This window comes from Vipera ursinii, assembly GCF_947247035.1.
Source record: "Vipera ursinii genome assembly, chromosome: 2".
Lineage (NCBI taxonomy): Eukaryota > Metazoa > Chordata > Lepidosauria > Squamata > Viperidae > Vipera > Vipera ursinii.
In genome coordinates, this window is record NC_139513.1 from 223,911,990 (window position 1) to 223,930,087 (window position 18,098).

An 18,098-nucleotide genomic window follows, 5' to 3' on the forward strand; every position below is an offset into this window, starting at 1 on the left:
GGCAAATCGATCTTCATTTCTGCTGCTGGTTCTGATTTGGAATACAGTTCCTATAACTTCTGAACATTGGCCATGTTTTTGGGGGGCTTATGAGTTTGTAGCTTTAAACATCTGTCTATTTTTGTTCCAGACAATCAAAATGTTATAGAAATGTTTGTCAATGTTAGTAGACTCTTATTTTAGAAATGACTTGCTAGAAACAATGTTGGTGATGATGACTTTTAAATACACCAGAAGCCTATATAGGAGCTGATAGGGGGCTAGACAATAAAAGATAGGAAAATTATAGAGTAACAAAATGAACATGCAGAAACCACAAATTTTTAAACAATATATTCTGTAGGAGGTAGTCAATATAACACTAGTTTTTGAAAATCTGGAATGTGATGGCAGTGCTGGTGAGAACTATTAGAAAAACAAAAGACAGTAGAAAGCAACAATGGTGGGGGGGACTCATACTTGCTAATGTAGAGAAGCATGTTTCCATTTTGTTTTCTCATATATTGCTAATGAAATTACGATTGCAAATGCTATATCTGGCTAATATCAGTCTACCTGTGATGTAGTAAATCACTCATCAATGTTGCACTCCAGAGTAACTTATTATTTTATTTTTATGTATGATATTAATTTGCATGTTGCTACCTCTTATGATCATGAGCAAAAATATGCAATATTTAGTGACCAGGAAAAATTAAAACTCATATGTGGCTTCAGACTTTGTCTCTCATAATTTAGCTCTTTCTACTCAAGTGTGCTCATTGTTCTGAAGGACTGTTGGAGCAGAGGCAGGAAGGGGAGGGCAAGCTGTTCCACAGAGGGGAAGTTACAACTGGCATTCTCTCTCTTGATTTCTCACAGCAAGAGAATCTTGACTTAAGTAAAGCAAACGTAAAGTTAGTATCTGAGTCAAACAGTCTCTGAGCTAATAAGGACCAGAATATAAAGGGATACATAGGATATAACCAAGAGCTTGAACTAGATCTGGAAGGATATTGGAAACTGGTGTAAGCTATTGTAAAAATGACATTGTTCTACTGTACTGGTCAGACAGTGGCATGATGGATCAATTGAAGCTACCAAATTGCCTTTCAAGGCAATCCAAGTACAAGGTGACAAGGACATGAATTGTTGTTGCTGGTACCTCCTGATGCAGAAAGGGCCACAGCTGGCCCTCAGATTCAGCTGGACAAACACCATCTTGGCCACATTTTCCATCTGCAGTACTAGCAGGACCTGCAAGACTAAAAGAGTCCTCAGATTGTAGACTGTTCTTTCAGGGTCAACGCAATCCCACCCAGAGCTAAAGTATAGGACCTGAAGATTTCTGAACAAACAGTTGTTACATCTTGCTTCTTTTTGTATGGCTTATCTTATTATTCAGCATCTGAACAAGAGGGAGGGAGGAAGGAAGGAAAGGAGGGAGGAAGGAAGGAAGGAAGGAAGGAAGGAAGGAAGGAAGGAAGGAAGGAAGAAAGGAAGGAAGGAAGGAAGGAAGGAAGGAAGGAAGAGAATGGGCTACACCATCACCATCACCATTCAAAAATTCTACCCTGTTGGCTTTGTTCTGCCTGGTGAAGTTTGCCTAAAATGAGCTATCCACAACTAACAAGAACTTCTCTTCCCTACTCTTGAGTGGATTACAAGTAGTCCTCGACTTACAATGGTTCATTTAGTGACTGATCAAAGTTAAAACAGCACTGAAAAAAGTGACTTATGACCATTTCCCCCATTTATGACCATGGTCACGTGATCAAACTTCAGACACTTGGCAACTGACTCATACCTATGATGGTTGCAGTGTCCCAGAGTCACATGATTACCCTTTGAGACCTTCTGACAAGCCACCTAAATGGGGAAGCCAAATTCATTTAACAACCATCTTACTAACTTAGCCATTACAGTGATCCATTTAACAAATGCGGCAAGAAAAGTCATAAAATGGGGCAAAACTCACTGAACAAATGTTTCACTTAACAATATAAATTTGGAACTCAATTGTGTTCGAAAGTCAAGGACTACCTGTATTACCTCTGTCTGTCTGACAGTCTATCTTATCTTCTTCTCTATGTTATCTTCTTATCTTCATTTCTACCCTCTTGTTGGTATTATTATCATTACTCTGTTGCTTTGCATGTACACTGCGTTTTTGCACTGGAGACAAATTTCTTGTGTTCCTAATCAAACTTGGCTAAACAAAGTATTCTATTCTAGTCTATTCTATTCATCTAAAGATGCTATATAAATCTAAAGGTATTTTTAGGTCCTGACCTTGTTACCTTTTTATTTTTCTACCACTGTACTATTTAATTTTAAAGTTGGAACATTTTCAGTACTGCATTTATATAAAACATTTTATTATTTTTGGTACCCTTAAATAATGAGCAGCTGTTTTGTAACTAGTTAATCTTACTTACTAAAAGTATTGTGGTACAACTGCTACTTCATTCTAATGTAATATTCTAGGGTAAGTAGTTTATTTTTGTAATCTCTAATCTCTAGTCTGAGAAAAGCAGGGCTAGATGAATCAAAAGTTGGAATTAAGATTGCTGGAAGAAATATCAACAACCTAAGATATGCAGATGATACCACTCTAATGGCAGAAAGTGAAGAAGAACTAAAGAGCCTCTTTTTGCGGGTGAAGTGGGAGAGTGCAAAATTTGGGTTGAAACTTAACATTAAGAAAACCAAGATCATGGCATCCGGCCCTCTCAATTCCTGGCAAATAGATGGGGAAGAAATGGAGGTAGTGACAGATTTTATTTTCCTGGGCTCCAAGATCGCTGCAGATGGGGACTGTAGCCAAGAAATTAAAAGATGCCTGCTCCTCGGGAGGAAAGCAATGGCAAATCTAGACAGCACACTAAAAAGCAGAGACATCACCCTGTCAACAAAAGTGTGTATAGTCAAGGCTATGGTCTTCCCAGTTGCAATGTATGGCTGTGAAAGTTGGACCATAAAAAAGGCTGAGCGCCAAAGAATTGAGGCCTTTGAACTATGGTGCTGGAGAAGACTCCTGCGAGTCCCTTGGACTGCAAGGCGATCAAACCGGTCAGTCCTAGAGGAGATCAACCCTGACTGCTCTTTAGAAGGCCAGATCTTAAAGCTAAAGCTCAAATACTTTGGCCACCTAATGAGAAGGAAGGACTCACTGGAGAAGAGCCTAATACTGGGAAAGATTGAGGGCAATAGAAGAAAGGGACGACAGGGAATGAGGTGGCTGGATGGAGTCAGTGAAGCAGTAGGCGTGAGCTTAAATGGACTCCAGAAGATGGTAGAGGACAGGAAGGCCTGGAGGAACGTTGTCCATAGGGTCGCGATGGGTCAGACACGACTTCGCAGCTAACAACAAAATCTCTAGTCTAATCTTGCCATCAATTTAGCTAGTTTGAGTTAAAGGAAAATATATAACATTAGTGTTGCAATTTCTTACAAATTGAAATCAAACATCAGATACATCTATGGAAATTAATAGGCTTTTGGCCTCTCAAATATTCATGCCATTCTCAAGAATGGTTTCTGAGGGTAATAACTATGGCCGTTGTTAGTATAAACAATATTAAATATTTACTCTTCTTAATTTATATTATAGATTTTATTTTTACTTTGCATCATTATAAACCTTTCTGAGAAAAGCACCAAGACAATATAACAATGACATTACAGAGGTAATTTCTATGGTATGTATAGGAAATGTGGCTTTCACACTTTCTGTAACAGAGTCTTGAAAGTAGCCAGTTCATTTGCATGTATGAGCCATTTCACGTGGCCAGATTTCTCTTGTACTTGTGAAAGCCATCTTGGGAGTTCTCCAGCTTTCTGCAGCAAGGAAAGGGAGATTGGTATCTCAGCTACAATAGAAGAGGACAGCCTGGGCCAGGGGTCGGCAACCTTAAACACCCAAAGAGCCATTTGGACCCATTTCCCACAGAAAAGAAGACACCAGGAGCCACAAAATCCTGCTGCTTCCCCGCCGCCACTGTTTCCTCCCACCACCCGGATGGAGTGCTCCGCTGCTGCTGCTTTCCCCCTGCACTGAACACCCCATCACCACTGCTTCCCCCATCACCCCCAGACGGAGCACTCCACCACTGCTGCTGCTTCTCCCCCACACGTAGCACCCCATCGCTGCTGCTTCCCCCCACACACAGAGCACCGCACCGCCACTGCTTCCCCCTGATGGAGTGCTCCATTGCTGCTGCTTTCCCATACACACATGGAGCACCCCACTGGCACTGCTTCCCCCCCCAACGGAGTGTTTCACTGCTGTTGCTGCTGCTGCTTTCCCCCCACACACACACACGGAGCACCCCGCTGCTGCTTCCCCCAGTAGCAAAGGTGGAGTTTGGGAGGCAGCGGCAGGGCATAGCCCAGGCATGGCCCAGCAGCAGCAGCAGCAAAGCTCATCCTCCCCACTCAAAAAGCCACCAGTGGCTCCTCGGCTCCGTCCGAGTTGAAGAAAGCAGAGGTGCAGCTGGGGGATTGTTCTCAATAAGGTGGTCACACACGAGCGAGCAGCGTACCTGGCTCTTATTGTTTGAGAGCAATTCCTCTGCTGCACCTCCACTTTCTTCAACTTGGATGGAGCAGAGGCATCCAAGCCACTGGCTGCCACTTTAGTGGGGAGGAGGAGGAGGAGAGCAGTGAGGCTTTGTGGCAGCTGGCCGACCAGGGAAGGAGTAGGTTGGGCAATGGTGGCTGCTTGGCTGGAGTGGGGGGTATCATGGCCACTTGGTGGGGGGATCTGCTAAGCTTCATGGCAGTGGCATTGCAGCTCTCCCCACCCAGCCCATTTCCCCGGCTCCGTACAAGATGCTTGGAAGACCTCCCCCTTCCTGCCTCCAATTGGACCCATGTGGCATCTTCTTTCCAGCTCCGATGTGGTCCTCCGTCACTTCCTCTGCCGCTGTGTGCAGACCAACAAACAAAAGAAGTTTGTGAGACTAAAAAAAAATTCAATCAATCAATTCCAACTTCTCATGGGAAAAAAAAGTTCTCATGAAGTTGGAATTGATTGATTGAACTTTTGTTTTAGTCCCACAAACTTCTTTTGTTTGTGGGAGTGCACACCGCATCGGAGCTGGAAAGAAGGTGCTGCGTGGGTCCGATCTGGGGCGGGGTGTGTGTTTGTGTGTTCTGCCAAGCATCTTGGTAGCAACTTTGGTGGGTGCGACATGGGTCAGCCAAAAGTGGGCGCAAAACAAGTGGGGCGGTGTGGGACAGATCCCCCCACGCTGCCCATCCACCCTCTTCCCTTTCACTGCCCTTCCAAGCCCTCTTCGCAGCTCTGCCCACATGGCCATCGAAACGGCAGATGGAGCACTGGAGCTGGAAAGAGCCTGCTTTCCACCTCCGTCACATTTCTCTGCCACCGCACAGCTGGAGAGCTTGCCCCACCCACCACCTCCCAGATTGCTCCTCCCGCCCCATTTCTGGAATTTTTAAATGCATGTTTTCTAGTTTTGGAGGATTTGTCTTCTCCAAACATGGTTATAAGTTTGTTTGTGTTTGTGTGTCTGATGCTCTTTTAACTATGTAAATTCATTTGACTACATAAATCATATAATTCGTTTCTGTATACTGGAAAGGACCAAACCAACCTGTATCTGTTGCAATTCTGATTAGTCTTCCATGTCTTCCCACAGAATACTCCATTACTGTTCTCCCCCCCCCCCATTTTTCCTCTTTACAGCTGGTATGTTGTGGCTATTAAATAGACAAACCTCAATTGACTCTGATTTGGGGAACAAAGAAGCTAATGCTTAAAAAAAACACCATATGGAAATTTTAGGATCCCCATAAATGTGTAAACTACATGATGCTTTCAGTTAGATGAGGAATAGGGTAAAGATTTGGTGTTTAAAAAAAATACTGAAAGATCATATTAGTCATAAAATGTTACAATGTACCTAAAACAACTTCTTGAAATGGATTGTAGGATGAAAGTCTCTATATTCTTTTCAAAGAATAGTTAAATGTTCAGTGATTGCTTAGCGTTACTTTTCATGCTTGCATTTTAAAACCAAATATTACATTTTAAGACACTGCATAATGTTTACCTAACAATTTTTTTGCAGTTGATCAAATTATGATGCATGATAGTATTCAGTACAGAATAAAATATATTTCTATTGAGTAGTACATAGAACGCATCCAAATATTAGCATTCTCTTCCTACCACAGAGATGGTTAAGAGTGAACAATTTATTATTTTAACTTCATAGTAGGCTCAAATGCCTTCCTGTAAATAATAAGTAATAGAGTAAGATTAATAGAGTAAGATTATCATTTTTGTGTTCCTTTGTATATTAAAGAATTAATAAATAATGGATCCTGATCTGGGGTCTACATTTTACTGCAAAAATGACCCTATATTTTCATGTTAGTAATGGGTCCAATAGGACAGAATACTCTTTTATACTAAGAATTTCTGATTATAGTCCAAAGTTACACAGCATAGACACATGATTAGCATCTCAGTGAGAACAGTCACTGCAGCCTTCAAGATTTGCTGTTCTTTAGATATGTTGTACTAGAATAGTGCTACTTATAATTATGTGGTATTTCTTTTCTGTGTTGATTAGTAACGTGCAATAGCATAAACTCTCTCCCTTTACAATTTAGTTGTAATATTCAAGGACATTGATATGTCAATACAATCATGCCTTGACTTTTTTTTTAATTTATTGTGCTTACTTTCATGCATAGGTGCCTTGACCCAAGCCATTCGCAATTTTGCAAAAAGCCTTGAAGGTTGGCTTTCCAATGCCATGAACAATATTCCCCAGAGAATGATTCAAACCAAGGTAAACTAAAGAGTTACTCTTGCTTTCAAAATCATTTGCAACAAAAAAGATATTACAAACATAAATAATTCATCATTACCTCACTATACTACTTACATGTGGGTATTTAAAAAAAAAAAACCCACATAGAATCTGCTTTGGTTTTATATTGGTAGTTATACTGTTCTTCAAAATGTGCTGCAGAAAGTTCATCTACTGATGTCTAAATCACTGGTTCCCAGTCTGTTGTGTATATGAGCCCCCCCCGATCCATGGGAAAGAAATAATGTAATGATATAATTTTTCCAATACATGTAATGTGATATATGTAATATGTTTGTGAACTAGCATAATAAACATTAAAAATACAGTAATACCTCCAGTTAACAAACTGCTTTGAGAAAAGGGATTTTTAAAACTGTTCATTTTACCAGAATCTATCTAATTTATGCATAATTTGTATAATTTGCCATAAATTGTTCAGATAGAATCGTCTGACAAGAATTTTTTTCCATTATTTGAGGGAGAAATTCAAACTGAGATTCCGTCTCTTACATGTGAATGGAAGACCCTAAAATCAAAGTTTTACTGTAGTTGCTCTTGTAATATATACTGTTTTACTCTAATCAGCCAAAGACTAGGTAGAAAAAAAAAGTATTTCAAATGACTTGCTCAAGTGGTGATCTAACTGGTAAAAAGCTTTTGGTGTTGCTGTACTGGTCTTTGAGGAGAGATTTGGTTCTCTAACAAATATTTATTGAAGAATTCTAGGTGGCATAAGTGCCCTATTCTGTAGAGTCTTTGTACCTCACAGCAAACTGGCACAAATGTGTACCCGAATATTCTAACATGGTGCTTCCTTTGGGTGCTTGGGTGCGGAGGGTAACCAGGCATTCAGTGCAGGGAAGGTATTGAAATGGACGTTGTTTTTATTTAACTTCTATTATTAACGTTAATGGACACGGTGGCTCAGTGGGTTAGGACGCTGAGCTTGTCAATCAGAAGGTCGGCAGTTTGGTGGGTCAAATCCCGAGTGCCGCGTAACAGAGTGAGCACCTGTTACTCGTCCCAGCTTCTGCCAACCTAGAAGTTTGAAAGCACGTAAAAATGCAAGTAGAAAAATAGTGACCACTACGGTGGGAAGGTAACAGCATTCTGTGCGCCTTTGGCGTCTAGTCATGCCGACCACATGACCACGGAGACGTCCTCGGACAAACGCTGGCTCTTCGGCTTTGAAACAGAGATGAGCACCGGCCCCTAGAGTCAGAAACGACTAGCACGCATGTGCGGGGGAACCTTTACCTTTACCTTTATTAACGTTATTGTTATTTTGTGCACATATCCTCTGCAAAAGTCATATTCTCCTCAGATTTCTTTATAAGACAATATTGGTATATTTGGATATAAACTGTATTTCTCGATAAACGATTTATTTCTCGATAAAATGATTTATTTGTAAAATTTGCTAACCAGCGCCAGCCTTAATAAGAAAATAGGAGTATTGGGCCTTTTTCTTCCTTTTTCACAGATTGCCGCTGTAAGTGCCTTTGCTCAGACTCTGCGAAGATACACATCTCTTAATCATCTGGCTCAGGCAGCCCGAGCTGTCTTGCAGAACACTTCTCAAATTAACCAGATGCTCAATGACCTCAACCGTGTTGATTTTGCCAATGTCCAGGTATGATGCGGAGGCTTTGTTTGGAATTTTTTGGTCCAGTCATTAAGGCATCAGGCTAGAAAGCGGAAGCTTAGGCATGAAAGCGAGCCAGTTCATTTTGGGCCAGTCATTACTCTCAGCCCTCACAGGGTTGTGCTGGTGGTGGTGGTGGAGAAAATAGGGGGAGGAAGGAGGATTGATATGTTTGCTGCCTTGAGATCTGCAAACAATAATAAAAGTAAGATGAAAAAATGTAATATAAATTTTAAAAAGCCTCAGAGATGCCAGGAAAAATTCAGTCTAGAGGAAACCTGTCACAGTAATATTTTGCTTCTGCAAGAAAACATTCATGAAACATTTCTGTAGGCCATTCTCTCCCTCCCCCACAACTACTCTGATTTTCACCTGTTAACTTCTAGACAATGAAGGGTATTTCTTAACAGCTATGCTAATATATCTGTGACCTATATCTATCTATATCTGCCAAAGCTTTAGAAAAAGAATGTTTAGCAGCCTATTTGAAATGATCGATGTTTTTGTTTAAATACAACCCATTTACTAAAACATTCACATGCCCAACAGTTCCATTTCTCTTCTTCTTTGGCTGTTCTACCCTTGAAACCTTTTTCAGTCCTTTCCAAATCAACAGCATGTTGGGAAGACATTCTGTGGAGGAGCTTGGAATTGGGTCTGCCAGCAGAATGACTATATGAAAACCAAACAAATTTGGATCAAATTTAGTGTAGGGAAAGAAGCTGCTGAAAAGCATCAAATCTGAAAATGAAGAAGATCAAGAGCTAGGATCTGTTGAGAAAATGATTCCAGAAAAAAATCCATCCTTGCGTCCCTATGGGATGGATAGTTGAGGTTTGAATGCTGTTCACTGCTTTGTTCTAAGCCAGGGATGGGCAACTAGGGCAACTTTACAACTTGTGGGCTTCAAATCCACTTCAAGTCCACAGGTCATAAAATTGCCATAGTTGCCCACCTCTGTTCTAAGCCTTCCTTCTCTTTTCACGTTACACCTCAAGTGGAGGAGATACAACCTGTCCAGAGTTTCCCAGTACACAGATGAACACAAGTATGTTGTTGTTGTTAGTTGCGAAGTCGTGTCCGACCCATTGTGACCCTATGGACAATGTTCCTCCAGGCCTTCCTGTCGAACACAAGTATGCACACAGACAATTCACAGCAATAACATGCAGTGTTTCGTTAGTTGGAACCATGAAACTTATTTTATTATCCAGAAGAAAATGCAGATGTGCTCTATCCCTTGATTTGTTCACTGAGTACTTATTCTTCCCTCTCTTTTCTTGTTTTACTTATTGTTTTCCCTTCTAGGTGCCTTTAACTTAAATTTAAATTGGGCACTTGAAGTTCCTCTGTTAAACTTTTTTTGAATTGGTACAGGAGCAGGCTTCCTGGGTGTGCCAGTGTGATGACAACATGGTACAACGGTTAGAAACAGATTTCAAGATGACTCTTCAGCAGCAGAGCACTCTGGAACAGTGGGCTGCCTGGCTTGATAATGTAATGATGCAAGCACTGAAACCATACGAAGGAAGACCTAGTTTTCCTAAAGCAGCACGCCAATTTCTGTTAAAGTGGTCTTTCTACAGGTCAGTGCCCTGAGTAAATAGGTTATATTTTGTCTCAGTCCAGCAGGGTAGTGCAGTGCTTTGAGTTCAAAGGCCAAAAGGTACTTTGAAGTGCATAGAACTGAGCATGGAGTGCCTGTGTGCAACTTCTTTAAACATGTCTTTTGTCAGAATCATGCAACAGCTATGCGATCCCAAGAAAAGACGCAGCTGCTTTAAAGCATCGCAGAAATACAGTGTACTTTTGAATGCATACCAACCGGATCATAGCTTTCAGCCATGAGTGACCATAGATGAGGCTGCACATCTGCGTTAATTTACCATATCGCTAGTAAAGGTGATATTGGGTGGGGAGGGAAAGACGTGTCAATAAGCAGCAGTGGAGCTTGGATTGATGCATTCTTCCCTCCACTCATTTCTTTTCTAATTAAGCCTTAGTCGGACTATATTTTCATCCTGTTCTTTGCTTAAAGCAACCCATTTCTATTACCCCCAAAGTAAGAAGAAAGAAAGTAGGTGCAGACCACCCTAAAAGCCTGCTTCAGCCAGTTTCTGATATCCTAACTTCAGGGGCTGCTGCCACCGACATAAAACATTTAAGCATATTTTGAATTTACAAATATGATTTGTTATGTTTTTCATTTTTAGTTGATGTTGCTTATTAGTCAAATTTGTATTTTAAAGGGAATTTGTATTCTAAAGGGAAAGGAGAAAAAAAATGCAATCCATCAACCAATAATAAGAATGCTAGTTAAATCCAGCTGTATATGATGAGCCATTTATATAATAATTATTAAAGTGCTGTCTAAATGTAATGGCTAAATAAGAGAGAGAGAATCAAGAGGTCACATGGAGCCCTTCACCTAGGACAGTGATAGGCAACCTTGGCTCTTTTATGACTCATGGACTTCAACTCCCAGAATTCCTGAGCCAACACAGCTGGCTCAGGAATTTTGGGAGTTGAGGTCCACGAGTCATTAAAGAGCCAAGGTTGCCTACCCCTGACCTAGGACAAGGGTGGGCAACTATGGCAACTATGCCAACCATGTTGGCTCAGGAATTCTGGGAGTTGAAGTCCACATGTAGCAAAAGTGCCATAGTTGCCTTCCCCTGACCTAGATTCATGTAGACCTTACTCACATTTAAAAGCCATTTAGATAAATTAGTTTATACTTCTAGCAAGAGTTATCTGAATCTTGATACAGAGAAAAGATGGAGTTGGAAAAGAAGAGGATGGCCCTGCCTACAACTTGCTTTAGCTTGGCCAGTCTTCAGCATGTAGTATAACAGCCTTTTCTTTCCTGACAAGAAAACTAACTTTACTTAAAAAAAATGTTGTCCCCTTCTGGCTTAAATAATGTAATTGTTAGAATTATGTTGGATGTGTCAGAAATTTCTGGCATATTTATTGGATGATAATGTATTTCATTTGTATTTTCATCTTAATATAGCTCAATGGTGATTCGAGATTTAACTCTGCGCAGTGCTGCTAGCTTTGGTTCTTTTCATCTGATCCGTCTGTTATATGATGAATATATGTTTTACTTAGTTGAACATCGGGTTGCTCAAGCCACAGGAGAGACACCTATTGCAGTCATGGGAGAGGTCAGTCTGCAGTTGGAATCTTTTACCAGATAATTTAACATCAAAAAGAAGTAATTATCTCATTAAGTTATACTTAATTAAGTAAATGTGTTTTTTAGGATGTAAGTGTGGATCAGGTATAATTAAATTTCTTTCATCTTATATCATTTAGATATAATGGATGTCATCAAGTTTCAGTTAAGCTGAATCTATACAAAGCTCCTACAGAAATTCATTTTCTTTTTTATATCTAAATATTTTATTAATTTTCTATTTTTACAAACAAGTGCTTAATGGGTCCATTAGTAATTCTGTGGTAAATATAAGCTTCTTCAAACTAAATCCAATATTACACCATCCAATACCTCCTCTCTTCTTCCTGTAATAAACATTTTTCCACATTAAGCAAATACAATTCTTATTATTAATAGATATACAGTTGAATATCAGCATTTATTACAGTTTTCTAATAATATCAGTTATATCAGCTTAAAAAACATATCTTAATTGCATTTGCATTCAATATCCATTTAGCCAGTTAGTATCCTATTTTTGCTTTTTTCCCCCAGTTTTAATTTCCCATCCATATTCAAACTATCCCAATCATTTTTAGTTTCAAAACAAGTTATATTTGGGTAACCAAAAGCTTCCCTTATTCAGACTTCTTAGCATTCTTTATTTCCCTTTTCATGCCAAAATATGATATTCTGATTACCAATCTTATCTATCTAGTTATATTAATATTTCTATTTCTAGCAATCTATTTTTAACCATATTCTAACATTTAATTTATTATAATATCTCCTCTAATAGGTCAGAGTTTCTGTTTTCTTCAGTTTTACTCTAGCTTTCTTCTTTTGCCAACTAACTTTCCAAGTCAGTGTATTTGGATCGTCAAATAATTCTTCCTCTATTCTTGTACATATTATTTGGAACAAAAGAAACAATTTAGTTAAAGTATTTTTGGAAGAGCCAGCCCATTGATATTCATTAAACAGCCTCCCTCCTTCTCCAATTCCCCATAGTTCTAATAACAGTTCTATCTTCCATTCCGTTGGCTTTCCTTTTTATCCTCCAGTATGCTCTGAGATCTTGGTTGATAAAATGTCTTTTCCATTTCCAGTGCTGTTGTTATGTCTTCTAATTCTTCATTTCTCTGAGTCTGGCCATTGGTATTTTTCCTTTGGGTCCTCCATCTTTGGGTCAGTTTTCTCTAGTTTTCCTTCTATTTTCTGAGTTGCTAGTTTCTTCTCTGTGGTTATTTTCTGTGTTTGTAGATTTAAATTAGAAAATTGTTCTTTTATCTCCTTTGTATTATTTTTAATCTCATCACAAGCTAAGGCAATTGTTTCTTGTATTAATTTCAACACGGAGAGAATTTCTTTCTGTGATTCATCAGTATTTTCTTCATGGTATGTCAAACTGAGGCTTCTGGAGACATGTTAAGGATGGTTTTTTACCATTTAGAGCTAAGTATGAAACATCCATTTTATTTTTTGTAAATGGCCTTTGCAGAAGTCTGTTTGAAAGGTCAGGAAGTTATTATTGGAGCTCCAGATTATCTAACCAACTTATCAATCCTTTCTTAAACCTCCCCTAAGCAGATATAAGTAAAATTCAAGTTTGTCTGTCCAATAAGAGATATATCCTTTCTATCCAGGGAGAATCATTAAAAGATGTTTATGAGTCAAAATTTATAATCCAAAATGTTCCATCATATGAAGCAATACTGTATATTTCTTCTAGAGAGAAATACTTTCACAGTACAGTTCTGAAAGTCAGTATTTGTATTCGTAGTTCAGACAGGCCAATTTTAAAATAGTTTATCATCTCTGCCACACAGATAAACAGCCCCCCAAACCTTTTCTTTTCAGCTGGAATCTTCAAAAGTAAAAGTTTCCAAGGTCAGCCAGAGTCTTATCTAATTCTGGGCTTCGAGCCAGGCCTCTTTTAAGCAAAATAAGGTGTAATGCCGTACTTTCACCACTAGATGTCACTAATACCGTTCCAGTTTTGTTTTTTTTCCTTAAATCCAAAACTTATATTGCAAACTTTTCATCAGTCAGCCATACCCTTCTGAGATTTGAACCTGGGCCGATTGCACATTAAGCAATTGTTCTAACCTTTAGGCCACTGGCTCTTTCTCGCTTTGTTAGCTGAGAAGCAAGGGAGATATGTGTTAAGTGTTTGTTAAGTATTTAGAACACCTTGCTAGGCCCCAAACACGGGACAAGTCTTATTTCCTGTTTCAGCCTAACCCAAGGCCATCAACAGGCAGTAGTCACAGCAGTGACAGCTCATATTTGTGTAAAATTTATATATATATATACACAGACACACACACACAGACACGGACACACACACACACACACACACATATACAATATATAGGGGCAGAAGTTCCCCTTCCCTCTCATCAGGGGAGTGCTTTGGGCACTTTTTCAGGAAGAGGTCTTAAAATCATAAAGAGAGCATCAGGTCTCACCCAGTTTCATCCACGTTGCTCTAATATTGCTTATTAGTGCTTATTGTCTTTCGTTGTCAGCAGCTTAGGACTGGCCATGCAGATGCAGCCAGTCATTTCCCCGCCAATTTGGAGGGCTTCCTTGGATCAAATGGGAGTGCTCCCACCCACCGTGAGATCAATGAGGGTTCCCTCCTTCCTTGTTGCCTCTATGGGGCGATTTTTGACCCTTTCCGGGGTCCCCCAGTGGGGTGAAATTGAACACGAAAGATGGAGCCCCATCTTCCTGCATCTATCCCATCGTGATGTCAAAACCGGAAACAGAAATTCATTTTCTTTTATTCATACATTCTGATTATATTTATTCACACTAAATACTGGAACAAGTATTTTGCTGTTGCCTTTCAGATCCTGTGTAAATTTCTGAAATCTTGTGCTCATTTCTGAAATCTATAGTCCTTTTTAAATTATAACCTTGTTGAATTGCCAAATATTCAAACTTTTCCCCTTGTTTTTTTAACCAGCTGTTTGACACTCAGAGTAAAAAATTAAAACTATTTTCTTGTATCTATAGAAATAAAAAACAAAAAAGCAATATTTTCATTCCTAGTAAGATTTTTTTCTGTCACCCAATGGTCATTTTTTAATTGAAGATTATTACTATTATTATTAGGCTTTTTATTTTTGTTACATCACAAACTAGTTTCAAGAGGACTTGCGAAAAGGTGATGTTCCTTTTTGAAGCACAAAGTAATAATATATATGAAGCAACATATTTGACTATGTTTAATATTCCACAGACATTAAGAATGTGCAAATATCCTTCATATATTTCATTAGTTTTGCTTTCTGGGTGAAAATGAAGAGTATTATGAAAATATATTCAAAAATAGGCAACAAACATTATTTACTTTCATTCACAAAGTATTAAGCAATACATGTAGTTTCCAAAATAAGGTATGTATTTAACTTTAGAACAGAAGGCTTTGTGGTATGTAACACTCTAAACTAGTGGTTCTCAACCTATGGTCCACGAACTCCTGGGGGGCCATGATGTTGTCACAGGGGGTCCTCAAAGAGTTGAAGAAATGTTAGGATTTAAATCTTGAATTAAGTCTTGGTGGTTCGTGGCCATGATCCGTGGCCACAAAAGGTGTTTAAAGGAATCTGTGGTGAAGAAAAAGTTGAGAACCACTGCTCTAAACCATTTTTATTTTGAAGGATTCGCTTCCAGAAATCCCTGAATGGAATGGGATAACTCGCCATGGCCAACTCACCGCAGGACTTCTCCGTGAGGCAATTTAACAATTCCATTTAATTATTTAAAATAAATAAAAATGTTTTTTTTTCATTCAGATTTCATGTTGTCTCTGTTTTTGCATCCTTACTTTAATTATTCTATTCCACCATTTCTTTGATATTAGTGTAACTCTTTTCCCATGGTGAGTTGTCCTGTGGCGAGTTGGCCATGGTGAGGTGGCTGTGGCAAATTGTCATAGACCCCCCCCTGGAATTGCATAATCTGAAGAATGTTGCAAATGTTCCATTTGTGAATAAAAATAGTCATATTATTTATTGGGAAGCATGATTATGTTTAGATTTCACAGAGGATTTAACTGACATGGAAAATGTATAATGTTTTGTATTAAAAGTTGCTATTTTTATTTTCTTTCACAGTTTGGTGATTTAAATGCTGCATCTCCTGGAAACATGGACAAAGGTTAGCATAGTACAGATACTACAGATCTTCAACTTGATTAGGAAATCATAAATTTATTTATTTACTTTATTTGTATGCTGCTCCTACTTTTCTTAACTTGTTCACTCTTTTGAATTTCTACTTTTATCTGAAAGCTTACTTGGAAGGTTGGGAGATCTTTTAAAAACATCTAGTGAACTATAGTGATTGCTATAGTTTAACCATGTTTTATTAAGTAAATTGCAATTGACAAGCGTCTCATATAATATACTCATCCACAGTCTAGTCACATTATGATTTGCATGATGCATGAATCCAGCCAGTGGGATTCAGAGATAGAGCATCTCTTACAAATGAAACATAGTATCCATTTAATTTATTGCCAGCATGAACAGATTTCAACTGAATTTTGTATGATAGTGATACTCATTGCTTTGTAACACTAACTGGGACAGGAAATTCCATCATTAGTGTGCTTTGAAGTGAGAAAAATTATGTGATCATATGGAGATTCTCAGTCGTCCAGGTCATGGTTGTCCTAAAGGGTGTTTTTTTCAAAAGGCAAGCAGACTTCGTTTTTCCTTGAAGAGGTTTCACTTCTAATTCAAGAAGCTTCTTCATTTCTGAAGAACTGAATTGAAGAAGCTTCAAGGAAAAACAAAGTCCAGTTGCCTATTGAAAAAGCACCTTTGGGACACGTATTCATACCACTTAGTGATGGTGGTCCTGATTGCTGTCGTTGAGCAAGGACTTTGCATGACCGTGACTTCTTTCTGCCTGCCAGCTTTCCCATTAACTTTGCTTTTGGGGAGCCAGTACAGAAGGTTGAAAATCACAATCTTGTGACTGTGGGGATGCTGTGTCGGCCATAAGTACAAGGTCCAGTTGTAATTACCGCTCATTCAGTGCCATTGTATGTTAAGTCACTTACTGAATGATTGTTAAATGAGGACCACCAATACAATATTGAACTTGTGCACTGGTTCAAGTCCTTGTGATCCCTTATCGAAGCAAGATAACAGTCTCCATTGAAATAGTTACAAAACACGGTAAAGAGTTTGGGCTCATAAGCATTCATTTCCACCCAAGAAGTGATTTCCAGTCACAGAAGGGGGGACTGTTTCCCCTACTTGCAGCCCCCATAATAGTAATCAAGATGGGAGTTTTAGATGCTGCCAGCAAATAAGCATTCATCTACAAGTACAAGGGCTGGCTAATTAATAAGGAGAAAGTTGGAGGCCAGCCAAGTGCACATACGTAATTTACCTATTGGATTGGATTTGGACACAGAGACTATCCCATTCTAGTAATCTGATACATTGCTAGGGTTGTTAAGTCTTTCTATCTCATCGTGACATGGCTCTTTCAGATTGCAGGATTCATGGTGATTTTATTTGTGCAGATGAAGGCAGTGAAGTTGAAAGTGAAATAGATGAAGAGCTGGATGACTCTGGAGAGCCACAAGCCAAGCGAGAGAAGACTGAAATTAGCCAGGCCTTTCAGGTGGGCTGCCTGCAGCCGGTACTCGAGACTGGAGTACAGCAGAACCTTTTGAACCCTCTTCACAATGAGCACATTGTCACAGCTACTCAAACGATCAGACAGTGTAGTGCGACTGGAAACACATATACTGCGGTCTAACACATATTTAAAGTTCTTTTTTCAGATTGTATTAGCCCTCTTGATGTTGGGCATATCACAGGGGACGGAAGGGATGCAAAAAAAAAAAATTCTGAAAGTCGACATATTGTCAAATTTTATCTGTACTTTTGCTGGAATTGTGAAACGGAATGGGTCTATGTATTTGGTCAGATTTGGGGGGGGAGAAGGTAAATACAATCATTTTACACTGGCCGCTTAATATAAAAAGTTTTCTTAGTTTCAAAAGTCAAGAAGCATTTTTGCGAAGATTAATGTTACTGTTTTTGTCCTCTTTATAATTAAAAGTAATTTAATTTTTTCATAGTTTTTACAAAATATTTTATTGTTAACTGTTAGTCATGGTGATTTCGTATAAATAGGGTTTTTAATTAATTGCACTCTGAAATATCAAGAATTTTCCTCTCTGATTTACACTGGAGGCATGCTCGTTTGATAGCAGCTGCATTAGAATTATTATTAAAAGGCAGCTTTCATTGGAGAGAACTGGAAGATAACTATTTTGATACATTTCAGAGTGCTCAACAGATATATTGGAAGATTTATTATAATTCTAGAGAACATAGATTGTCTTCTTTCTCAGAGGAAGAGTGATTCTCACTGTTTGCAGGATAAATGAGAGCTCTGATAGCACATGGTAATGTGTACTTAA

General features: G+C 38.9%; 1 protein-coding gene across 1 annotated transcript in view; it reads left to right on the forward strand.

The window, feature by feature from the left end:
• RFX3 (regulatory factor X3) overlaps window positions 1-17,708 on the forward strand; it is a 172,440-nt gene extending 154,732 nt beyond the window's left edge. Inside the window, exons 12-17 of the mRNA XM_083352548.1 lie at window positions 6,709-6,806; window positions 8,314-8,463; window positions 9,853-10,061; window positions 11,492-11,645; window positions 15,766-15,808; window positions 17,190-17,708. Of these exons, the coding sequence (XP_083208674.1) occupies window positions 6,709-6,806; window positions 8,314-8,463; window positions 9,853-10,061; window positions 11,492-11,645; window positions 15,766-15,808; window positions 17,190-17,428 (893 nt within the window). The 3' untranslated portion in view covers window positions 17,429-17,708. The remainder of the gene's footprint in view (window positions 1-6,708; window positions 6,807-8,313; window positions 8,464-9,852; window positions 10,062-11,491; window positions 11,646-15,765; window positions 15,809-17,189) is intronic.
• The last annotated feature ends 390 nt before the right edge of the window (window positions 17,709-18,098 follow it).